The sequence below is a fragment of the Pleurodeles waltl genome, chromosome 1_2 (genome assembly GCF_031143425.1).
Source record: "Pleurodeles waltl isolate 20211129_DDA chromosome 1_2, aPleWal1.hap1.20221129, whole genome shotgun sequence".
Lineage (NCBI taxonomy): Eukaryota > Metazoa > Chordata > Amphibia > Caudata > Salamandridae > Pleurodeles > Pleurodeles waltl.
In genome coordinates, this window is record NC_090437.1 from 783,498,840 (window position 1) to 783,521,497 (window position 22,658).

The 22,658-nt window shown below is 46.6% G+C and overlaps 1 protein-coding gene across 1 annotated transcript in view; it reads left to right on the plus strand.

The window, feature by feature from the left end:
- TLL1 (tolloid like 1) overlaps nt 1–22,658 on the plus strand; it is a 519,202-nt gene that overhangs the window by 491,567 nt on the left and 4,977 nt on the right. Inside the window, exons 19-20 of the mRNA XM_069243956.1 lie at nt 3,190–3,403; nt 21,673–21,923. Of these exons, the coding sequence (XP_069100057.1) occupies nt 3,190–3,403; nt 21,673–21,923 (465 nt within the window). The remainder of the gene's footprint in view (nt 1–3,189; nt 3,404–21,672; nt 21,924–22,658) is intronic.

Sequence of the window (22,658 nt, forward strand, 5' to 3'; positions counted from 1 at the left end):
TTGCAAAAGTCCAACAAGAAAGACAAATATGTTAGCAAGAGCATGTAAGTGTGGAGGGTTGGTAAAGTTGTTTCTACACTTCTTAGAACTAGGTCGAGATTTGTGCTAGTGTATGTGAATGCAAGTTATTAAACTTGTGTGTAAGGGTTTGTACCATGAGCTATAGCAACTCATAACGATTTTTTCAAAACTAAGAATGATAAAGGGAACGTTATACAAAAGATAGGTAAGAAAAAGTGAGAATAGTAAGAGACCTTAGGCGTGAGGGCATCCCTTGTTTTCGTCAAGCCACTGAATTCCTTTAAACACTCCTAGTGGTCAAGCAGAAAGTAGCAAGACACTGGGGCAGAATGAATGTCGCTAGGTCAAAGAACTAACCTGTTGGAACAGACCAAATGTTCGCCCCTGAGCTCATTCCTCCGCAACACCAGCGTTGATTCTGAAAACTGATATATATGTTCTCATGTTCTGAATTGTTTGTAAAAATGTTGCACTTATCATTGATTATCATGCACTGGTAATTGTTAGTACCTTGCATGTTTATGATGCGCTTCTCCTGTCTGAAACACTGTCACAGGCATGTGGTTGAATCTTGTTTTGAGTACTAAAGGTAAGGTGTCTGTATGCCGACGTTTTGAACAACTATACCGGATATATAAGTCCTCTCATTGCTTTAATATATTGTATGCACATTTTTTAAAAAGGATACTCCCAGAGTGTGGGAGCCATCAGTTTTTTCTTTCCCTTTCTGAAAAACAAAAAGGTTTGGTGCGCTGCCACTGGCTATTGTGAGGACTCGCACATCACAGCAGGACCAATGGTGACCTCTTAATTTGGCAGGCGATGACCTCTGCCACCCTGACATAAATGAAACTATTTATTTGCCTCAGTTCACCTTAGATCCAGAAATACTTTTGGGAACTTGTAAAGCCTAAGTAAGTCACAGATATATTCACAACTTTGGAGTAATTCCACTTGAACAAATTTTCAACTTTATTTTACATGATGTCTGTTTAACACTGTTAGCACGTTTGCACGACAGTGCTTTATGGGCTACATGTACTATTCCTGCAATTTGCAACTTCCTAACTGCGACTTTTGCGACTGGCAATTAGGAAGTCTCAAATTGTGATATACAGCTGTGTTTGATACTCTGTTTTGCGATTCCCAAATGGGTCGCAAGGGAACTCCCTCATTAATATTCATGAGGCAGGTTGCAATTTGCAACCCATTGGGAATGGCCTGCACTCATAGGGATGGTGGCTTTCTGGGGTCAGCGGACCACCATGTCGGTGTCTGCTTTTTCAATAAAGCACTTTTTAAAAATTCAACCTGTTTTCCTTAAAGGAAAAAGGGGTGCATTTCAAAAACTAAAATAAAAAGTTTTTAAGAGTCCTGCTCTGAAAAAATGTTGGAACCCTCATTCACAAAGGGGAAGAGGTCGCTTGGTGACCCCTTCCAGTTTGAAAATGGATTACCACCATTATGAAATTGATAGTAAACGGCAGACGTTTTGCTACCGCATTCCAGTTGCAAAACATTCACATATACCACTGTGAGTCGCTATTAGGAAGGGACGTCCTTAACACGCTCCTTCCTAATACCGTATCGCAGTTCCTATTTTGTGAGTTGGTAATAGGTCACTGACTCTCAAAGTAGGGTTGGTACATGTCAGAAGGCCATTTAGAAGTTGTAAACGACCCAATTCGCCATTTACGACAAAACCCTTTCATACATGTGTCTATTCCTTAGCCTGGTTTAGCATCTTCTTTGAATCTCATGTTCTGTCCTAAGATGAGAAGAGGTTTGAATAGCTCTCAAAACTACTTTGTGTTGCTTACGGAGAGGACAGTTTGGGACTATACGCGATTTTGTTTTGCAGCCAACTGCAGTCCATCTAATACGTGATAAAGTGGACGGATGGACGTGCATCCTTGCAGTGGGAGCCTCCAAACGCAGATTGCTTCCATTGCATCGCAAGCCTGTTGCACTAGAAGACAAACAGGGATATTTAAGCAAATGAGCCCACCACTTATTAGCTGAAACCTTTAGGTCTGTGGAAGCTCAGAGGAGAATCTTTGATATTGCTACCTGTGATATGCTGGTCTTCGCGGAGAGGCATCTGTTCATGTGTCTGTCAATCTTGGCCAGTTTTCTGACAAGCTACAAGATACCATCTGTTATGGTACTTGCACGCAATGATCTATGATGCATGAAGTCAAATTCTCGGTACCCTAATGAGCGCAATAATTGGGTGCTTCAGGACTGAAACATGCTAGTAATTATCTCTTCTGATTGATTGATTCAGAAGCAGTCAGTCAAATCGCAGTTGATTAAGGCAGTGAGCTTGATTACTTCTGCTCTCTATCGTTTCTATTTTCAGTCCTAATTAGCCCAGTAACAAAATAACAACTTTAATCTGGTATACCCCGTCTGACGTCGCCTCCAAGCCCTGCCACTTTCTCAGCACGAAAGGCCGTGAATGGATGAAATTATTTCTGAGTGCCGTCACGCCATTTCTCACCACCTTCCTAACCCTCACATGCCAGAATTCATATTTGTATACGTTTGGCCAAACTCGAGCTTTCATTCCCATGAACTCGGTCTGACATCATTTTAAACTGTTTGGTTTATTTCATGTTCTGGGCTTCGGAGATGTCCGCATGTTTCTCACCCTTTCCTTTCTGCCTTATTAACTTTTGTCTCTTGGTGCTGCAACGTAGCATCCACCGAATCTGTGATTCTTTGGTGTTCCATGAAGAGTGGATCTGTTCGCACAGACTGCCCTAAAGAAGTGGCGCCTGTCACTACCCAATTTGTGTTTGCTTAAGGTGTTACAGTCAGTGTGACATTATAGTATGTAGACATAACAAACAGATGTTATTATACAGGTCGCTTTCAAGCTAAACACGTGTAGATGTCATGCTTCTTTCACTTCTATTACCTATTTTTTTAATTTTGAGTTTTTATAAAAGCATTAGTAAAACGTATGCATTTGTATTTACAATCCTAAGGCGTAGAGATACGAATTTGTGGCATTTCACGTTGCTACGAGATAAGACGTGTCTAGTACCATTCATGTATAAATGCCTTTGAATCAGAAATGTTACCTGCCGATGACTTGTGGTGCGCATGTGTTCTGCTCTAATCTGATAGCGCACGTTTATTTACGTCTGTCTCCCTTTTTAGGTCTTTAATGAGTTCGAGATTGAGCAGCACCAAGAATGTGCTTACGATCACCTGGAGGTGTTTGATGGAGAAACGGAGAAGTCGCCGATCCTTGGGCGCCTGTGCGGCAACAAAATCCCGGACCCGCTCGTGACGAGCGCCAATAAAATGTTCATGCGCTTTATTTCTGACGCCTCAGTGCAAAGGAAGGGCTTTCAAGCCACCCACTCCACAGGTCAGAGTCCTTCCACCCGGCCCCAATTTACACCGGCTGATAAATTGTTAGAGCGGGTCTTTCCTCCTCTTCCAACACGCGGGCCTTGCAGATAAAGCACCTTTCACTATAAACACCGCAAAACAATGCAAGAAAATTGAACTCGTGGCTGCAGGAAAGGCTCAGACATGTTTTCCTTTCCATTTATTTTCTTTAGATTACGTTTTCTGTTCTGTTTTCCTCAATCAGATTTTGTTGACCCGTTTTGTTTGGGGATGTTTTCTTAAGAAGCCCCTAATTTCACCTTAGTACCTAAGGAATGCCGCGCAGCAGTGCGCGTCCCGCGTCCACGGCGCTTTTAGCAGAGGATTGACACGCAAGCATGTTAGGGAAGGCGGCGGGGATAGCGCACTGTTCTAACTCGTTGCAGTTTCCGCTTCACTATTACTGAACTGAAAAGTTTTTGTAACTGAACAGAATTGTTGATTTGGGTAGACAGCGAGAGAGACAGCAGCACGCTTCATAGCTATTGGGTGAGACGTCAACTGCAAAAGAAATACGAACAAACAAAGAAAATAATATATTTAAAAAAAAGTCATATTATAAATTCTGTGACGAGCTCCACGGGGTTCGGGTGGGGAGCAAAGCGGAGGCAGTGGGAAAGAGCGCGGAGAGGTATTCACGAATACAAGGTATCATTCATCAGTAGGAAGATTTTCCAGACCTCTGTTGAAATGATGGAAGAACGGTTATAGGCTGCTGGTCAGTCGTCATGGAGGGAGCTTTCGTTGAACGTTCCCTTGTAGGCTCATGAGGTGCACGTTTGTCAGAGATAAAAGGGTTTATGGCTAGCAGAGTTGTAGACTGTGGCCTGGAAAGTATCCATCTAGAGCCTAACTGAGCTATATCAGGTGTGCAACAGCTCTCCTTAAAGATTCTGCCGCAGATTTACCATTATGTCACGCAACGCAGGCAGGAAACTGGCTGCGTGGCACTGAGTGACAGCGAGAGTGCAGGAATATTCATATCGATCAAGATATGGTACATTCCTGTCCTCTACTTGCACTGGCCCATCAGTGTAGCCAAGTGCTAAGGCAGGCGTCCTTGTGCTGTGGTGCAAGGGTCCGTGGTGCTACAATCAGGTTTGGTGTTTGTGCAGGAAGGGGCTGCTTCCTGCACATAAACAATACTTAGAGGCATTTTCCTCTACTTAAAAAGTTTCCGCAGCACACTTAAAAAGAGGAAACAACGAGGAGAAATAAAGATATTTCTCCTTCTTGTGCCTCTGTCGGAAATACATACAATTCTGACACATTCCCAGGTCTACCAGTGTTTGCAAATCTGGGACTGTTTCAGAATACATGGGGGGATGCATGGGAACACCCACACTCCACCCATGTAACGCCTTACCGAGCAGTGCAACGAAACCAGATTTACCAAGCCACAGAGTGCCTCTGCGTAGCAGGGTAAATCTCATTCTAGGTTTTGCGTTGCACTGCGTCACTTTGCAACGCAAAACCTTGTTGGTCCTCTGTTTAGAGACCCATAGCGCTCCCTGGGTTTAGAAACAGCTAGGTGCAAGGTTTGGCAGTGCTGATAACGATGCTAGTACTGTGCCTTTGGATGATGTAAAATAGTTTGTATGGCAAAGTTGATAATGTGATCAGAGAGCCAAATCGGCATTATCCTAGAAGGAGAACACATGTTGAGCCACACAGACTAAAATGTCCTTACATTTGTCTATTCTTCAAGACTATTGATAACAACTTTGGGTCTTATTTAGAGTTTGGCAGAGTGGATACTTCTGCAAAACCTGACAGATATCCTGTTGGCTGTATTCCTATGATGCATGTTTACTATAATGCAATGGTAATATGGCAGACCTGACATTCCAATGGTAGACCTGACATCCCCAGTGTTTGTGACACAGTATCTTGTGCACCAAACTCTCAATAAGGCCCTTTGTCTGTTATGGCAGGTGAGGGTGGAATATAAGAATATTCATTATTTGAAACACACTGATGTGGCTGTAGTTGATACAAAGTACTTATGTCCCATGATGGTATTAAAAAGCTACAGAGCTTGCTAGCTGACAAGGATGTGAAACGATGTGTGTATAGTGTCAGGCCCCTGGATTTCAAGTAAACAGAACTGACAAAGCTGAGTAAGACTAGAGTAACAAGATTGATATGCAATGCTAGGTTGCAGTTAAAGAGGATAAAACAAAATACATAAAATTGGTGGAGAGAGACAGGAAAGAGAAAAAAATTAACTTAAAACAGTTTGTTGGTTAGACAGATCAGTCGTTTTCTTAGGATTATCAGGTTAAAATGGAGGAAACATATATACATTCTTATTTCCTAACACCTTAGGCATAGTCATTATTCAAAATCTATTTTCTCTGCAAACAATTAACCACAGTTTAATTGCTTCCTTTTCAATTGTAAATAGTCTTTGGGCCTCATTACGAGGCTGGCAGTCTTGAGACTGCCAGCCTTGCAGTGGTGGTCCTGACCACTGCCAGTTTTGCGGTCTGACTGCCAAGTTAAGAGTTTGGCGGTCTGACTGCTAAATGAGTGCTGTATGTGCTGAGAACAATGTTTCTGATGTTGCGGGTGACAGCATTGCCGCCAGCTCTATTACGACCAAGGTTTACACCCTTCAGCCCAGCTGGAATCTCGTAATGGGCCAGGCCGGAAGGTAGCCAGTATGGAGTCAACCTCCCAATTGGAAGTTTGGTGGGTGGGTCAACCCGTCCGCCAAACTCATAATCACGCCCTATATTTTGTTGCAACTCTACACAAACTGAAGATGCAAGACTCATGCGTTTTTAGGACATTTGATGCATTTGCCCCTTACCCACTGAAAGGTAAAGGAGAAATTCCCTATGCAATGTTTTCTATTATTAATTCAATTGAAACATTAAAAGAACACAAGGATTTCTAAATTGAAATTTAGGGAAAGAGACATGTTTACTCCTATTAACTTGTGGCATTTTAAAATAAGTTAATGGCAATGCTCTAAATCGAAATATAGACACATACATATACTTTTTAGCAAAGCTGACCACAGCAGTTCACCTTTTAGTTTTTCTGTTTGATAAACATACAAAACAATGCAGCAGGTTTAGCAACAGTCTTCTTCTCCAAGAAGATGTTATAATCTGTATATCAAAGTGCACAGACTGCATTACACTCTCCATAGTCAATTTGGGAAGGCACAAGATATTCTATGAGTTTTTTTCTTTGCTTTTCTGGAATTATTCTGTCTAGACTCTAGAGCAGAGGTCTCCAAACTGTTTAATGCCGCGCCCCCCCAGTTGAAAAATAAAAATTATTGAGCCCCCCGCAGAGTTTTTCACAATTATTTTAAAAACATGGCAATGTTTAAATATGTCTAAACCTATTTAAACATTGCAGTTAAGTACTGCTACCTTTTTAAAACTGCAATAACATGCTTCTCCTTCAAACAAAGGCCTGTTATCTGTATAATATTTATTTTGGCCAGAGTCTGGGCCCCCCCCTGGGATCACTTCAGGCCCCCCAGGGGGGCCCGCCCCCCAGTTTGAAGACCTCTGCTCTAGAGTGACCCTCATGGAAATATACATCATGTCCCAAAACAATATAAATATGTTCTCCCCATCAAAACACAGTGATTAGAAGGAAACAATGACTCTAAAAGGGCACACTCAAACACTTCTCTATGCATCATTTGTGTTCCCCACTCAGTGTCACCCAGCTGCATCGGTAGCTCATACACATGTATGCCAATTTCATGTCACATATATACGCACTGCCATTGTGAAAAATATTACATAATTGTACTTACCATTCAGTGCTATGCTAAGCAAGGAATGGAAAAAATGTCATGTGCATATGAAACTTCACTCATTCCTTGCACGACTAGAGCTATATCATTAACAGGTGTTGTAAGGAAATGCCTCCTTGGCATGGTTGCCCCCTGACTTTTTGCCTTTGCTGATGCTATGTTTACAATTGAAAGTGTGCTGAGGCCTGCTAACCAGGCCCCAGCACCAGTGTTCTTTCCCTAAACTGTACTTTTGTATCCACAATTGGCAGACCCTGGCATCCAGATAAGTCCCTTGTAACTGGTACTTCTAGTACCAAGGGCCCTGATGCCAAGGAAGGTCTCTAAGGGCTGCAGCATGTCTTATGCCACCCTGGAGACCTCTCACTCAGCACAGACACACTGCTTGCCAGCTTGTGTGTGCTAGTGAGGACAAAACGAGTAAGTCGACATGGCACTCCCCTCAGGGTGCCATGCCAGCCTCTCACTGCCTATGCAGTATAGGTAAGACACCCCTCTAGCAGGCCTTACAGCCCTAAGGCAGGGTGCACTATACCATAGGTGAGGGTACCAGTGCATGAGCATGGTACCCCTACAGTGTCTAAACAAAACCTTAGACATTGTAAGTGCAGGGTAGCCATAAGAGTATATGGTCTGGGAGTCTGTCAAACACGAACTCCACAGCACCATAATGGCTACACTGAAAACTGGGAAGTTTGGTATCAAACTTCTCAGCACAATAAATGCACACTGATGCCAGTGTACATTTTATTGCCAAATACACCCCAGAGGGCACCTTAGAGGTGCCCCCTGAAACTTAACCGACTATCTGTGTAGGCTGACTAGTTCCAGCAGCCTGCCACACTAGAGACATGTTGCTGGCCCCATGGGGAGAGTGCCTTTGTCACTCTGAGGCCAGTAACAAAGCCTGCACTGGGTGGAGATGCTAACACCTCCCCCAGGCAGGAGCTGTAACACCTGGCGGTGAGCCTCAAAGGCTCACCCCTTTGTCACAGCACCGCAGGACACTCCAGCTAGTGGAGTTGCCCGCCCCCTCCGGCCCGGCCCCCACTTTTGGCGGCAAGGCCGGAGAAAATAATGAGAATAACAAGGAGGAGTCACTGGCCAGTCAGGACAGCCCCTAAGGTGTCCTGAGCTGAGGTGACTCTAACTTTTAGAAATCCTCCATCTTGCAGATGGAGGATTCCCCCAATAGGGTTAGGATTGTGACCCCCTCCCCTTGGGAGGAGACACAAAGAGGGTGTACCCACCCTCAGGGCTAGTAGCCATTGGCTACTAACCCCCCAGACCTAAACACGCCCTTAAATTTAGTATTTAAGGGCTACCCTGAACCCTAGAAAATTAGATTCCTGCGACAACAAGAAGAAGGACTGCCCAGCTGAAAACCCCTGCAGAGGAAGACCCGAAGACAACAACTGACTTGGCTCCAGAAACTCACCGGCCTGTCTCCTGCCTTCCAACGAACTCTGCTCCAGCGACGCCTTCCAAGGGACCAGCGACCTCTGAATCCTCTGAGGACCGCCCTGCTTCGAAAAAGACAAGAAACTCCCGAGGACAGCGGACCTGCTCCAAAAAGACTGCAACTTTGTTTCCAGAAGCAGCTTTAAAGAACCCTGCAACTCCCCGCAAGAAGCGTGAGACTTGCAACACTGCACCCGGCGACCCCGACTCGGCTGGTGGAGAACCAACACCTCAGGGAGGACCCCCGGACTACTCTCCGACTGTGAGTACCAAAACCTGTCCCCCCTGAGCCCCCACAGCGCCGCCTGCAGAGGGAATCCCGAGGCTTCCCCTGACCGCGACTCTCTGAAACCTAAGTCCCGACGCCTGGAAAAGACCCTGCACCCGCAGCCCCCAGGACCTGAAGGACCGGACTTTCACTAGAGAAGTGACCCCCAGGAGTCCCTCTCCCTTGCCCAAGTGGAGGTTTCCCCGAGGAAGCCCCCCCTTGCCTGCCTGCAGCGCTGAAGAGATCCGTTGATCTCTCATAGACTAACATTGCGAACCCGACGCTTGTTTCTACACTGCACCCGGCCGCCCCCGCGCTGCTGAGGGTGAAATTTCTGTGTGGGCTTGTGTCCCCCCCGGTGCCCTACAAAACCCCCCTGGTCTGCCCTCCGAAGACGCGGGTACTTACCTGCAAGCAGACCGGAAGCGGGGCAACCCCTTCTCTCCATTCTAGCCTATGCGTTTTGGGCACCACTTTGAACTCTGCACCTGACCGGCCCTGAGCTGCTGGTGTGGTGACTTTGGGGTTGCTCTGAACCCCCAACGGTGGGCTACCTTGGACCAAGAACTGAACCCTGTAAGTGTCCTACTTACCTGGTAAAACTAACAAAAACTTACCTCCCCCAGGAACTGTGAAAATTGCACTGTGTCCACTTTTAAAGTAGCTATTTGTCAATAACTTGAAAAGTATACATGCAATTGAAATGATTCAAAGTTCCTAATGTACTTACCTGCAATACCTTTCAAACAAGATATTACATGTTAAATTTGAACCTGTGTTTCTTAAAATAAACTAAGAAAAGATATTTTTCTATACAAAACCTATTGGCTGGATTTGTCTCTGAGTGTGTGTACCTCATTTATTGTCTATGTGTATGTACAACAAATGCTTAACACTACTCCTTGGATAAGCCTACTGCTCGACCACACTACCACAAAATAGAGCATTAGTATTATCTCTTTTTACCACTATTTTACCTCTAAGGGGAACCCTTGGACTCTGTGCATGCTATTCCTTACTTTGAAATAGCACATACAGAGCCAACTTCCTACAGGTGTCCATGCTCAGAGAAAAGTTGAGCATCTGCTTTAATGTGTTTGTACTGTCTAAAGCACATACGTTTCATCTCTGAATTTCTCTGAGTTAGTGCATGAACTGCAAAAAAATATAAATTGGAAACAGTGAGCAGTGATTGCCTCCCTCTGTTTCCGAGATGTGTTGTCTGAAAATCAAGGACTAACTCTGAAAATGTCAAACTTAACTGTTTGCACTTTCTACAGTGCAAACTAGAGGTGGGTGAGCCGACAAATTTACAGGGAGAGTTGAGCCAAGGGGTTTGGTGCTACGGGCCCATGTTGAGCTAAGCCATGAATAGGGTTGGCTTGAAAATGTTTAGCATGTAGCAAACACTATGTAAAAATATGATAACGTCTCTTTAAAATTGAAAAAAGTGTACTCCTTTAACATGTTTCATTGTAATAAATCATAATATATATAGTTGCATTGAGAAGTATTTAGTAACATCTTTAAACATCAACTTAAAAATATTCATGCCCCCACCCTCCCAACAATGCCATTAGTGAACTGAGAGGCAAGTCAATTGTCATGTGCCCCCATAAGAAGCCCAGAATCTTATTACAGATGGAACAAAGTTACAGTCTGGTAACTCCAAGACAAGATGATTTTACAGCACATAGCCTCGTCTCACATATTAGAAGGTGCTGTCATATGTGATAATGTAGAAAAGGATTTGCTTAGGAATAATCAATTTGGTCATGTGGTGAAGCTGGGACTGAGGCCAGGTTTTTTTGGTTTCACATTGCATAGTTCATCCACTGGATGGGTATCTCTTTCTCTCTCCTTTTTTTGCATCAAATGTTAATAACTTGTCTTAAATTCTTGGAGCAAGAGGTTAGTGTAGGAAGTTGGCTCTGTATGTGCTATTTCAAAGTAAGGAATAGCATGCACAGAGTCCAAGGGTTCCCCTTAGAGGTAAAATAGTGGTAAAAATAGATAATACTAATGCTCTATTTTGTGGTAGTGTGGTCGAGCAGTAGGCTTATCCAAGGAGTAGTGTTAAGCATTTGTTGTACATACACATAGACAATAAATGAGGTACACACACTCAGAGACAAATCCAGCCAATAGGTTTTTGTATAGAAAAATATCTTTTCTTAGTTTATTTTAAGAACCACAGGTTCAAATTCTACATGTAATATCTCATTCGAAAGGTATTGCAGGTAAGTACTTTAGGAACTTCAAATCATCAAAATTGCATGTATACTTTTCAAGTTATTCACAAATAGCTGTTTTAAAAGTGGACACAGTGCAATTTTCACAGTTCCTAGGGGAGGTAAGTATTTGTTAGGTTAACCAGGTAAGTAAGACACTTACAGGGCTTAGTTCTTGGTCCAAGGTAGCCCACCGTTGGGGGTTCAGAGCAACCCCAAAGTCACCACACCAGCAGCTCAGGGCCGGTCAGGTGCAGAGTTCAAAGTGGTGCCCAAAACACATAGGCTAGAATGGAGAGAAGGGGGTGTCCCGGTTCCGGTCTGCTTGCAGGTAAGTACCCGCGTCTTCGGAGGGCAGACCAGGGGGGTTTTGTCGGGCACCGGGGGGGACACAAGCCCACACAGAAATTTCACCCTCAGCAGCGCGGGGGCGGCCGGGTGCAGTGTAGAAACAAGCGTTGGGTTTGTAATGGAAGTCAATGGGAGATCTAGGGATCTCTTCAGCGCTGCAGGCAGGCAAGGGGGGGGTTCCTCGGGGAAACCTCCACTTGATCAAGGGAGAGGGACTCCTGGGGGTCACTCCTCCAGTGAAAGTCCGGTCCTTCAGGTCCTGGGGGCTGCGGGTGCAGGGTCTCTCCCAGGTGTCGGGACTTAGGATTCAAAGAGTCGCGGTCAGGGGAAGCCTCGGGATTCCCTCTGCAGGCGGCGCTGTGGGGGCTCAGGGGGGACAGGTTTTTGTACTCACAGTCTTAGAGTAGTCCTGGGGTCCCTCCTGAGGTGTTGGATCGCCACCAGCCGAGTCGGGGTCGCCGGGTGCAGTGTTGCAAGTCTCACGCTTCTTGCGGGGAGCTTGCAGGGATCTTTAAAGCTGCTGGAAACAAAGTTGCAGCTTTTCTTGGAGCAGGTCCGCTGTCCTCGGGAGTTTCTTGTCTTTTCGAAGCAGGGGCAGTCCTCAGAGGATGTCGAGGTCGCTGGTCCCTTCGGAAGGCGTCGCTGGAGCAGGATCTTTGGAAGGCAGGAGACAGGCCGGTGAGTTTCTGGAGCCAAGGCAGTTGTCGTCTTCTGGTCTTCCGCTGCAGGGGTTTTCAGCTGGGCAGTCCTTCTTCTTGTAGTTGCAGGAATCTAATTTTCTAGGGTTCAGGGTAGCCCTTAAATACTAAATTTAAGGGCGTGTTTAGGTCTGGGGGGTTAGTAGCCAATGGCTACTAGCCCTGAGGGTGGGTACACCCTCTTTGTGCCTCCTCCCAAGGGGAGGGGGTCACAATCCTAACCCTATTGGGGGAATCCTCCATCTGCAAGATGGAGGATTTCTAAAAGTTAGAGTCACTTCAGCTCAGGACACCTTAGGGGCTGTCCTGACTGGCCAGTGACTCCTCCTTGTTTTTCTCATTATTTTCTCCGGCCTTGCCGCCAAAAGTGGGGCCTGGCCGGAGGGGGCGGGCAACTCCACTAGCTGGAGTGTCCTGCTGGGTTGGCACAAAGGAGGTGAGCCTTTGAGGCTCACCGCCAGGTGTGACAATTCCTGCCTGGGGGAGGTGTTAGCATCTCCACCCAGTGCAGGCTTTGTTACTGGCCTCAGAGTGACAAAGGCACTCTCCCCATGGGGCCAGCAACATGTCTCGGTTTGTGGCAGGCTGCTAAAACTAGTCAGCCTACACAGATAGTCGGTTAAGTTTCAGGGGGCACCTCTAAGGTGCCCTCTGGGGTGTATTTTACAATAAAATGTACACTGGCATCAGTGTGCATTTATTGTGCTGAGAAGTTTGATACCAAACTTCCCAGTTTTCAGTGTAGCCATTATGGTGCTGTGGAGTTCGTGTTTGACAAACTCCCAGACCATATACTCTTATGGCTACCCTGCACTTACAATGTCTAAGGTTTTGTTTAGACACTGCAGGGGTACCATGCTCATGCACTGGTACCCTCACCTATGGTATAGTGCACCCTGCCTTAGGGCTGTAAGGCCTGCTAGAGGGGTGTCTTACCTATACTGCATAGGCAGTGAGAGGCTGGCATGGCACCCTGAGGGGAGTGCCATGTCGACTTACTCGTTTTGTCCTCACTAGCACACACAAGCTGGCAAGCAGGGTGTCTGTGCTGAGTGAGGGGTCTCCAGGGTGGCATAAGACATGCTGCAGCCCTTAGAGACCTTCCTTGGCATCAGGGCCCTTGGTACTAGAAGTACCAGTTACAAGGGACTTATCTGGATGCCAGGGTCTGCCAATTGTGGATACAAAAGTACAGGTTAGGGAAAGAACACTGGTGCTGGGGCCTGGTTAGCAGGCCTCAGCACACTTTCAATTGTAAACATAGCATCAGCAAAGGCAAAAAGTCAGGGGGCAACCATGCCAAGGAGGCATTTCCTTACACAACCCCCCCCCAAACGAAAGAGGATGAGACTAACCTTTCCCAAGAGAGTCCTCATTTTCTAAGTGGAAGAACCTGGAAAGGCCATCTGCATTGGCATGGGCAGTCCCAGGTCTGTGTTCCACTATAAAGTCCATTCCCTGTAGGGAGATGGACCACCTCAACAGTTTAGGATTTTCACCTTTCATTTGCATCAGCCATTTGAGAGGTCTGTGGTCAGTTTGAACTAGGAAGTGAGTCCCAAAGAGGTATGGTCTCAGCTTCTTCAGGGACCAAACCACAGCAAAGGCCTCCCTCTCAATGGCACTCCAACGCTGCTCCCTGGGGAGTAACCTCCTGCTAATGAAAGCAACAGGCTGGTCAAGGCCATCATCATTTGTTTGGGACAAAACTGCCCCTATCCCATGTTCAGAGGCATCAGTCTGCACAATGAACTGCTTAGAATAATCTGGAGCTTTTAGAACTGGTGCTGAGCACATTGCCTGTTTCAGGGTGTCAAAGGCCTGTTGGCATTCCACAGTCCAGTTTACTTTCTTGGGCATTTTCTTGGAGGTGAGTTCAGTGAGGGCTGTCACAATGGATCCATATCCCTTCACAAACCTCCTGTAATACCCAGTCAAGCCAAGGAATGCCCTGACTTGAGTCTGGGTTTTTGGAGCTACCCAGTCCAGAATAGTCTGGATCTTGGGTTGGAGTGGCTGAACTTGGCCTCCACCTACAAGGTGGCCCAAGTAAACCACAGTTCCCTGCCCTATCTGGCATTTGGATGCCTTGATAGAGAGGCCTGCAGATTGCAGAGCCTTCAAAACCTTCTTCAGTTGGACCAGGTGATCCTGCCAGGTGGAGCTAAAGACAGCAATATCATCAAGATAAGCTGTGCTAAAGGACTCCAAGCCAGCAAGGACTTGATTCACCAACCTTTGGAAGGTGGCAGGGGCATTCTTTAAACCAAAGGGCATAACAGTAAACTGATAATGCCCATCAGGTGTGGAGAATGCTGTCTTTTCTTTTGCTCCAGGTGCCATTTTTATTTGCCAGTACCCTGCTGTCAAGTCAAAGGTACTTAGAAATTTGGCAGCACCTAATTTATCAATGAGCTCATCAGCTCTTGGAATTGGATGGGCATCTGTCTTGGTGACAGAATTGAGCCCTCTGTAGTCCACACAAAACCTCATCTCTTTCTTTCCATCTTTGGTGTGAGGTTTGGGGACTAAGACCACTGGGCTAGCCCAGGGGCTGTCAGAGCGCTCAATTACTCCCAATTCCAGCATCTTGTGGACTTCCACCTTGATGCTTTCTTTAACATGGTCAGATTGCCTAAAGATTTTGTTCTTGACAGGCATGCTGTCTCCTGTGTCCACATCATGGGTACACAGGTGTGTCTGACCAGGGGTTAAGGAGAAGAGTTCAGGAAACTGTTGTAGGACTCTCCTACAATCAGCTTGCTGTTGGCCAGAGAGGGTGTCTGAGTAGATCACTCCATCTACTGTGCCATCTTTTGGGTCTGATGACAGAAGATCAGGGAGAGGTTCACTCTCTGCCTCCTGATCCTCATCTGTTACCATCAACAGATTCACATCAGCCCTGTCATGGAAGAGCTTAAGGCGGTTCACATGGATCACCCTCTTGGGGCTCCTGCTTGTGCCCAAGTCCACCAGGTAGGTGACCTGACTCTTCCTTTCTAGTACTGGGTAAGGGCCACTCCATTTGTCCTGGAGTGCCCTGGGAGCCACAGGCTCCAGAACCCAGACTTTCTGCCCTGGTTGGAACTCAACCAGTGCAGCCTTTTGGTCATACCAAAACTTCTGGAGCTGTTGGCTGGCCTCAAGGTTTTTGGTTGCCTTTTCCATGTACTCTGCCATTCTAGAGCGAAGGCCAAGTACATAGTCCACTATGTCCTGTTTAGGCTCATGGAGAGGTCTCTCCCAGCCTTCTTTAACAAGGGCAAGTGGTCCCCTTACAGGATGACCAAACAGAAGTTCAAAGGGTGAGAATCCTACTCCCTTCTGTGGCACCTCTCTGTAAGCGAAAAGCAGACATGGCAAGAGGACATCCCATCTCCTTTTGAGTTTTTCTGGGAGCCCCATGATCATGCCTTTTAATGTCTTGTTGAATCTCTCAACCAAGCCATTAGTTTGTGGATGGTATGGTGTAGTGAATTTATAAGTCACTCCACACTCATTCCACATGTGCTTTAGGTATGCTGACATGAAGTTGGTACCTCTGTCAGACACCACCTCCTTAGGGAAACCCACTCTGGTAAAGATACCAATGAGGGCCTTGGCTACTGCAGGGGCAGTAGTCGACCTAAGGGGAATAGCTTCAGGATACCTGGTAGCATGATCCACTACTACCAGGATATACATTTTTCCTGAGGCTGTGGGAGGTTCTAGTGGACCAACTATGTCCACACCCACTCTTTCAAAGGGAACCCCCACCACTGGAAGTGGAATGAGGGGGGCCTTTGGATGTCCACCTGTCTTACCACTGGCTTGACAGGTGGGGCAGGAGAGGCAAAACTCCTTAACCATGTTGGACATATTGGGCCAGTAGAAGTGGTTGACTAACCTCTCCCACGTCTTGGTTTGTCCCAAATGTCCAGCAAGGGGAATGTCATGGGCCAATGTTAGGATGAACTTCCTGAACAGCTGAGGCACTACCACTCTCCTAGTGGCACCAGGTTTGGGGTCTCTGGCCTCAGTGTACAGGAGTCCATCTTCCCAATAGACCCTATGCGTTCCATTTTTCTTGCCTTTGGACTCTTCAGCAGCTTGCTGCCTAAGGCCTTCAAGAGAGGGACAGGTTTCTTGTCCCTTACACAGCTCCTCCCTTGAGGGTCCCCCTGGGCCTAAGAGCTCAACCTGATAAGGTTCAAGCTCCAAAGGCTCAGTTCCCTCAGAGGGCAGAACTTCTTCCTGAGAAGAGAGGTTCCCTTTCTTTTGCTGTGTTGTAGTTGGTTTCCCAACTGACTTTCCTGTTCTCTTGGTAGGCTGGGCCATTCTTCCAGACTCCAGCTCTACTTGTTCACCCTGTGCCTTGCATTGTGCTCTTGTTTTCACACACACCAGTTCAGGGATACCCAGCATTGCTGCATGGGTTTTTAGTTCTACCTCAGCCCATGCTGAGGACTCCAGGTCATTTCCAAGCAGACAGTCCACTGGGATATTTGAGGAGACCACCACCTGTTTCAGGCCATTGACCCCTCCCCATTCTAAAGTAACCATTGCCATGGGATGTACTTTTCTCTGATTGTCAGCGTTGGTGACTGTGTAAGTTTTCCCAGTCAGGTATTGGCCAGGGGAAACCAGTTTCTCTGTCACCATGGTGACACTGGCACCTGTATCCCTCAGGCCCTCTATTCTAGTCCCATTAATTAAGAGTTGCTGTCTGTATTTTTGCATGTTAGGCGGCCAGACAGCTAGTGTGGCTAAATCCACCCCACCCTCAGAAACTAGAGTAGCTTCAGTGTGGACCCTGATTTGCTCTGGGCACACTGTTGATCCCACTTGGAGACTAGCCATACCAGTGTTACCTGGATGGGAGTTTGGAGTGGAACCTTTCTTGGGACAGGCCTTGTCTCCAGTTTGGTGTCCATGCTGTTTACAGCTATGACACCAGGCCTTTTTGGGATCAAAGTTTTTACCCTTGTACCCATTGTTTTGTGAAGAGGCTCTGGGCCCACCCTCCTGTGCAGGTTTTTGGGGGCCTGTAGAAGACTCTTTACTATTTTTAGTTTTGGTTGTCTCATCACTCTTCCCCTGGGGAGTCTTTGTGACCCCTTTCTTTTGGTCACCCCCTGTTGAAGTCTTGGACACCCTTGTCTTGACCCAATGGTCCGCCTTCTTTCCCAATTCTTGGGGAGAAATTGGTCCTAGGTCTACCAGATGCTGATGCAGTTTATCATTGAAACAATTACTTAACAGGTGTTCTTTCACAAATAAATTGTACAGCCCATCATAATTACTTACACCACTGCCTTGAATCCAACCATCTAGTGTTTTCACTGAGTAGTCAACAAAGTCAACCCAGGTCTGGCTCGAGGATTTTTGAGCCCCCCTGAACCTAATCCTGTACTCCTCAGTGGAGAATCCAAAGCCCTCAATCAGGGTACCCTTCATGAGGTCATAAGATTCTGCATCTTTTCCAGAGAGTGTGAGGAGTCTATCCCTACACTTTCCAGTGAACATTTCCCAAAGGAGAGCACCCCAGTGAGATCTGTTCACTTTTCTGGTTACACAAGCCCTCTCAAAAGCTGTGAACCACTTGGTGATGTCATCACCATCTTCAAATTTTGTCACAATCCCTTTGGGGATTTTTAACATGTCAGGAGAATCTCTGACCCTATTTATATTGCTGCCACCATTGATGGGTCCTAGGCCCATCTCTTGTCTTTCCCTTTCTATGGCTAGGAGCTGTCTCTCTAAAGCCAATCTTTTGGCCATCCTGGCTAACAGGAGGTCATCTTCACTGAGAGCATCCTCAGTGATTTCAGAAATGTGGGACCCTCCTGTGAGGGACTCACTATTTCTGACTAACACAGTTGGAGACAGGACTTGAGGGGTCCTGTTCTCCCTATTTAGGACTGGAGGAGGGACATTGGCCTCCAAGTCACTAATTTCTTCCTCTGTGATGTCATCATCAGAGGGGTTGGCTTTTTCAAACTCTGCCAACAGCTCCTGGAGCTGAATTTTGGTAGGTCTGGAGCCAATGGTTATTTTTTTGATATTACAGAGAGACCTTAGCTCCCTCATCTTAAGATGGAGGTAAGGTGTGGTGTCGAGTTCCACCACCTGCATCTCTGTATCAGACATTATTCTGCTAAGAGTTGGAATACTTTTTTAAGAATCTAAAACTGTTTCTAGAATCTAATTCAAACTTTTAACAAACTTTTAAACTCTAAAAAGACAATGCTAAACAGGGACTTAACACACAAGGCCCTAGCAGGACTTTTAAGAATTTAGAAAACTTTCAAATTGCAAAAATGAATTTCTAATGACAATTTTGGAATTTGTCGTGTGATCAGGTATTGGCTGAGTAGTCCAGAAAATGCAAAGTCTTGTACCCCACCGCTGATCCACCAATGTAGGAAGTTGGCTCTGTATGTGCTATTTCAAAGTAAGGAATAGCATGCACAGAGTCCAAGGGTTCCCCTTAGAGGTAAAATAGTGGTAAAAATAGATAATACTAATGCTCTATTTTGTGGTAGTGTGGTCGAGCAGTAGGCTTATCCAAGGAGTAGTGTTAAGCATTTGTTGTACATACACATAGACAATAAATGAGGTACACACACTCAGAGACAAATCCAGCCAATAGGTTTTTGTATAGAAAAATATCTTTTCTTAGTTTATTTTAAGAACCACAGGTTCAAATTCTACATGTAATATCTCATTCGAAAGGTATTGCAGGTAAGTACTTTAGGAACTTCAAATCATCAAAATTGCATGTATACTTTTCAAGTTATTCACAAATAGCTGTTTTAAAAGTGGACACTTAGTGCAATTTTCACAGTTCCTAGGGGAGGTAAGTATTTGTTAGGTTAACCAGGTAAGTAAGACACTTACAGGGCTTAGTTCTTGGTCCAAGGTAGCCCACCGTTGGGGGTTCAGAGCAACCCCAAAGTCACCACACCAGCAGCTCAGGGCCGGTCAGGTGCAGAGTTCAAAGTGGTGCCCAAAACACATAGGCTAGAATGGAGAGAAGGGGGTGTCCCGGTTCCGGTCTGCTTGCAGGTAAGTACCCGCGTCTTCGGAGGGCAGACCAGGGGGGTTTTGTCGGGCACCGGGGGGGACACAAGCCCACACAGAAATTTCACCCTCAGCAGCGCGGGGGCGGCCGGGTGCAGTGTAGAAACAAGCGTTGGGTTTGTAATGGAAGTCAATGGGAGATCTAGGGATCTCTTCAGCGCTGCAGGCAGGCAAGGGGGGGGTTCCTCGGGGAAACCTCCACTTGATCAAGGGAGAGGGACTCCTGGGGGTCACTCCTCCAGTGAAAGTCCGGTCCTTCAGGTCCTGGGGGCTGCGGGTGCAGGGTCTCTCCCAGGTGTCGGGACTTAGGATTCAAAGAGTCGCGGTCAGGGGAAGCCTCGGGATTCCCTCTGCAGGCGGCGCTGTGGGGGCTCAGGGGGGACAGGTTTTTGTACTCACAGTCTTAGAGTAGTCCTGGGGTCCCTCCTGAGGTGTTGGATCGCCACCAGCCGAGTCGGGGTCGCCGGGTGCAGTGTTGCAAGTCTCACGCTTCTTGCGGGGAGCTTGCAGGGATCTTTAAAGCTGCTGGAAACAAAGTTGCAGCTTTTCTTGGAGCAGGTCCGCTGTCCTCGGGAGTTTCTTGTCTTTTCGAAGCAGGGGCAGTCCTCAGAGGATGTCGAGGTCGCTGGTCCCTTCGGAAGGCGTCGCTGGAGCAGGATCTTTGGAAGGCAGGAGACAGGCCGGTGAGTTTCTGGAGCCAAGGCAGTTGTCGTCTTCTGGTCTTCCGCTGCAGGGGTTTTCAGCTGGGCAGTCCTTCTTCTTGTAGTTGCAGGAATCTAATTTTCTAGGGTTCAGGGTAGCCCTTAAATACTAAATTTAAGGGCGTGTTTAGGTCTGGGGGGTTAGTAGCCAATGGCTACTAGCCCTGAGGGTGGGTACACCCTCTTTGTGCCTCCTCCCAAGGGGAGGGGGTCACAATCCTAACCCTATTGGGGGAATCCTCCATCTGCAAGATGGAGGATTTCTAAAAGTTAGAGTCACTTCAGCTCAGGACACCTTAGGGGCTGTCCTGACTGGCCAGTGACTCCTCCTTGTTTTTCTCATTATTTTCTCCGGCCTTGCCGCCAAAAGTGGGGCCTGGCCGGAGGGGGCGGGCAACTCCACTAGCTGGAGTGTCCTGCTGGGTTGGCACAAAGGAGGTGAGCCTTTGAGGCTCACCGCCAGGTGTGACAATTCCTGCCTGGGGGAGGTGTTAGCATCTCCACCCAGTGCAGGCTTTGTTACTGGCCTCAGAGTGACAAAGGCACTCTCCCCATGGGGCCAGCAACATGTCTCGGTTTGTGGCAGGCTGCTAAAACTAGTCAGCCTACACAGATAGTCGGTTAAGTTTCAGGGGGCACCTCTAAGGTGCCCTCTGGGGTGTATTTTACAATAAAATGTACACTGGCATCAGTGTGCATTTATTGTGCTGAGAAGTTTGATACCAAACTTCCCAGTTTTCAGTGTAGCCATTATGGTGCTGTGGAGTTCGTGTTTGACAAACTCCCAGACCATATACTCTTATGGCTACCCTGCACTTACAATGTCTAAGGTTTTGTTTAGACACTGCAGGGGTACCATGCTCATGCACTGGTACCCTCACCTATGGTATAGTGCACCCTGCCTTAGGGCTGTAAGGCCTGCTAGAGGGGTGTCTTACCTATACTGCATAGGCAGTGAGAGGCTGGCATGGCACCCTGAGGGGAGTGCCATGTCGACTTACTCGTTTTGTCCTCACTAGCACACACAAGCTGGCAAGCAGGGTGTCTGTGCTGAGTGAGGGGTCTCCAGGGTGGCATAAGACATGCTGCAGCCCTTAGAGACCTTCCTTGGCATCAGGGCCCTTGGTACTAGAAGTACCAGTTACAAGGGACTTATCTGGATGCCAAGGTCTGCCAATTGTGGATACAAAAGTACAGGTTAGGGAAAGAACACTGGTGCTGGGGCCTGGTTAGCAGGCCTCAGCACACTTTCAAGTGTAAACATAGCATCAGCAAAGGCAAAAAGTCAGGGGGCAACCATGCCAAGGAGGCATTTCCTTACAGTTAGCGCATGGGTGGCAGTCAGAAACCACATGAAAGTTAAGCTCATTTTGGCCTTGGGAGTCAAAGAAGACCTGAAGCTGAGCTAGAGCCAGGCATCTGGCTCATTCTTTCAGCTGCTTACCCACCTTTAGCCCAAACGCACGAGTCCAGGCAAATACAATCACTCACCTCTGAGACAAGGCACTGCTTTATGTTTTGGCCCTGGGATGCTAGCTGGGCTGATGCAGTACCTTAAACACTGAAACTAAACAATGCTTCTATTTCTGTAAAGATGCCCTACGTTATTGTAAAGAGATAAAGTAAACGGCATCGTGTGTGTTCACCTGTGCGAATCTATGCATTGATTTCATTCTGTTCTTCATCCCAGAATGTGGCGGCAGACTGAAAGCTGAGACAAAGGCCAGAGACCTGTATTCCCACGCACAGTTCGGCGATAACAACTACCCCGTCCAGGCTGACTGTGAATGGTTGCTTGTGACGGAACGGGGCTACCGGATAGAGCTACGTTTCCAAACATTCGAAGTGGAAGAAGAAGCGGACTGCGGCTATGATTATGTCGAACTTTTTGATGGTCACGATACATCAGCTACAAGGTTCGGTCGATTCTGTGGATCAGGGGTAAGCAATTTGGAAAGATCAATCTAACACAACGGAACAAAGTCCAGTAATAGTAATATTAATAACAGTAAATTAGGGATTGGTTTCTTAAACCACTGTCAGTAGGGTCCTACTTGGGCCCAATATTCCTGATAGCAGGTTAGAAAATGGAGTAAAACCAGCACCAAAGCTGTACAGCATTTTTAAGCGAACAACTTTCTTTTTCCATTTCTTGATCAAAGGTATGTCTGGAGGATGCTTTTCCTGATTATATTTTTAGTAAATTCCTACTGGCCTGCAGGTTAGACATTTTGCTGAGTTTTTCATACTGAGCTCTTGGGTGGGATTTCAGCCACTGTACTACTGCTTTGTGAACTGCACCGTTCACGGTATGACTCACAGTTTCACAATGAGTGGGGTAGTACTAGAGACAGTGCTTACTGTTTTCCGCCCTTTCTCTTCCTGCTCTTCCTCACTTTTTGTTGTTTTTCAGTTTCGTCCTCTGTTTCCATGTACATTGAAGAAAAATATGTGCCAGTTCTCCCACCTCCATCCACCGGCCCAAATTAAGCACTGCATAGACTGCTGGTTAATTTATTGTTTCGGGATTTAGAATTTTGAAATTCATACCCAAGACAGCAGATTATTTCGTGTTGTGATTCAGTTCACATGATAGGAAATACATGAATGACTAACCGAGGAGTTAAGGAAATTAATTATGATTCACAAAGTATTACGGTTAAGCAAAAGGCATGT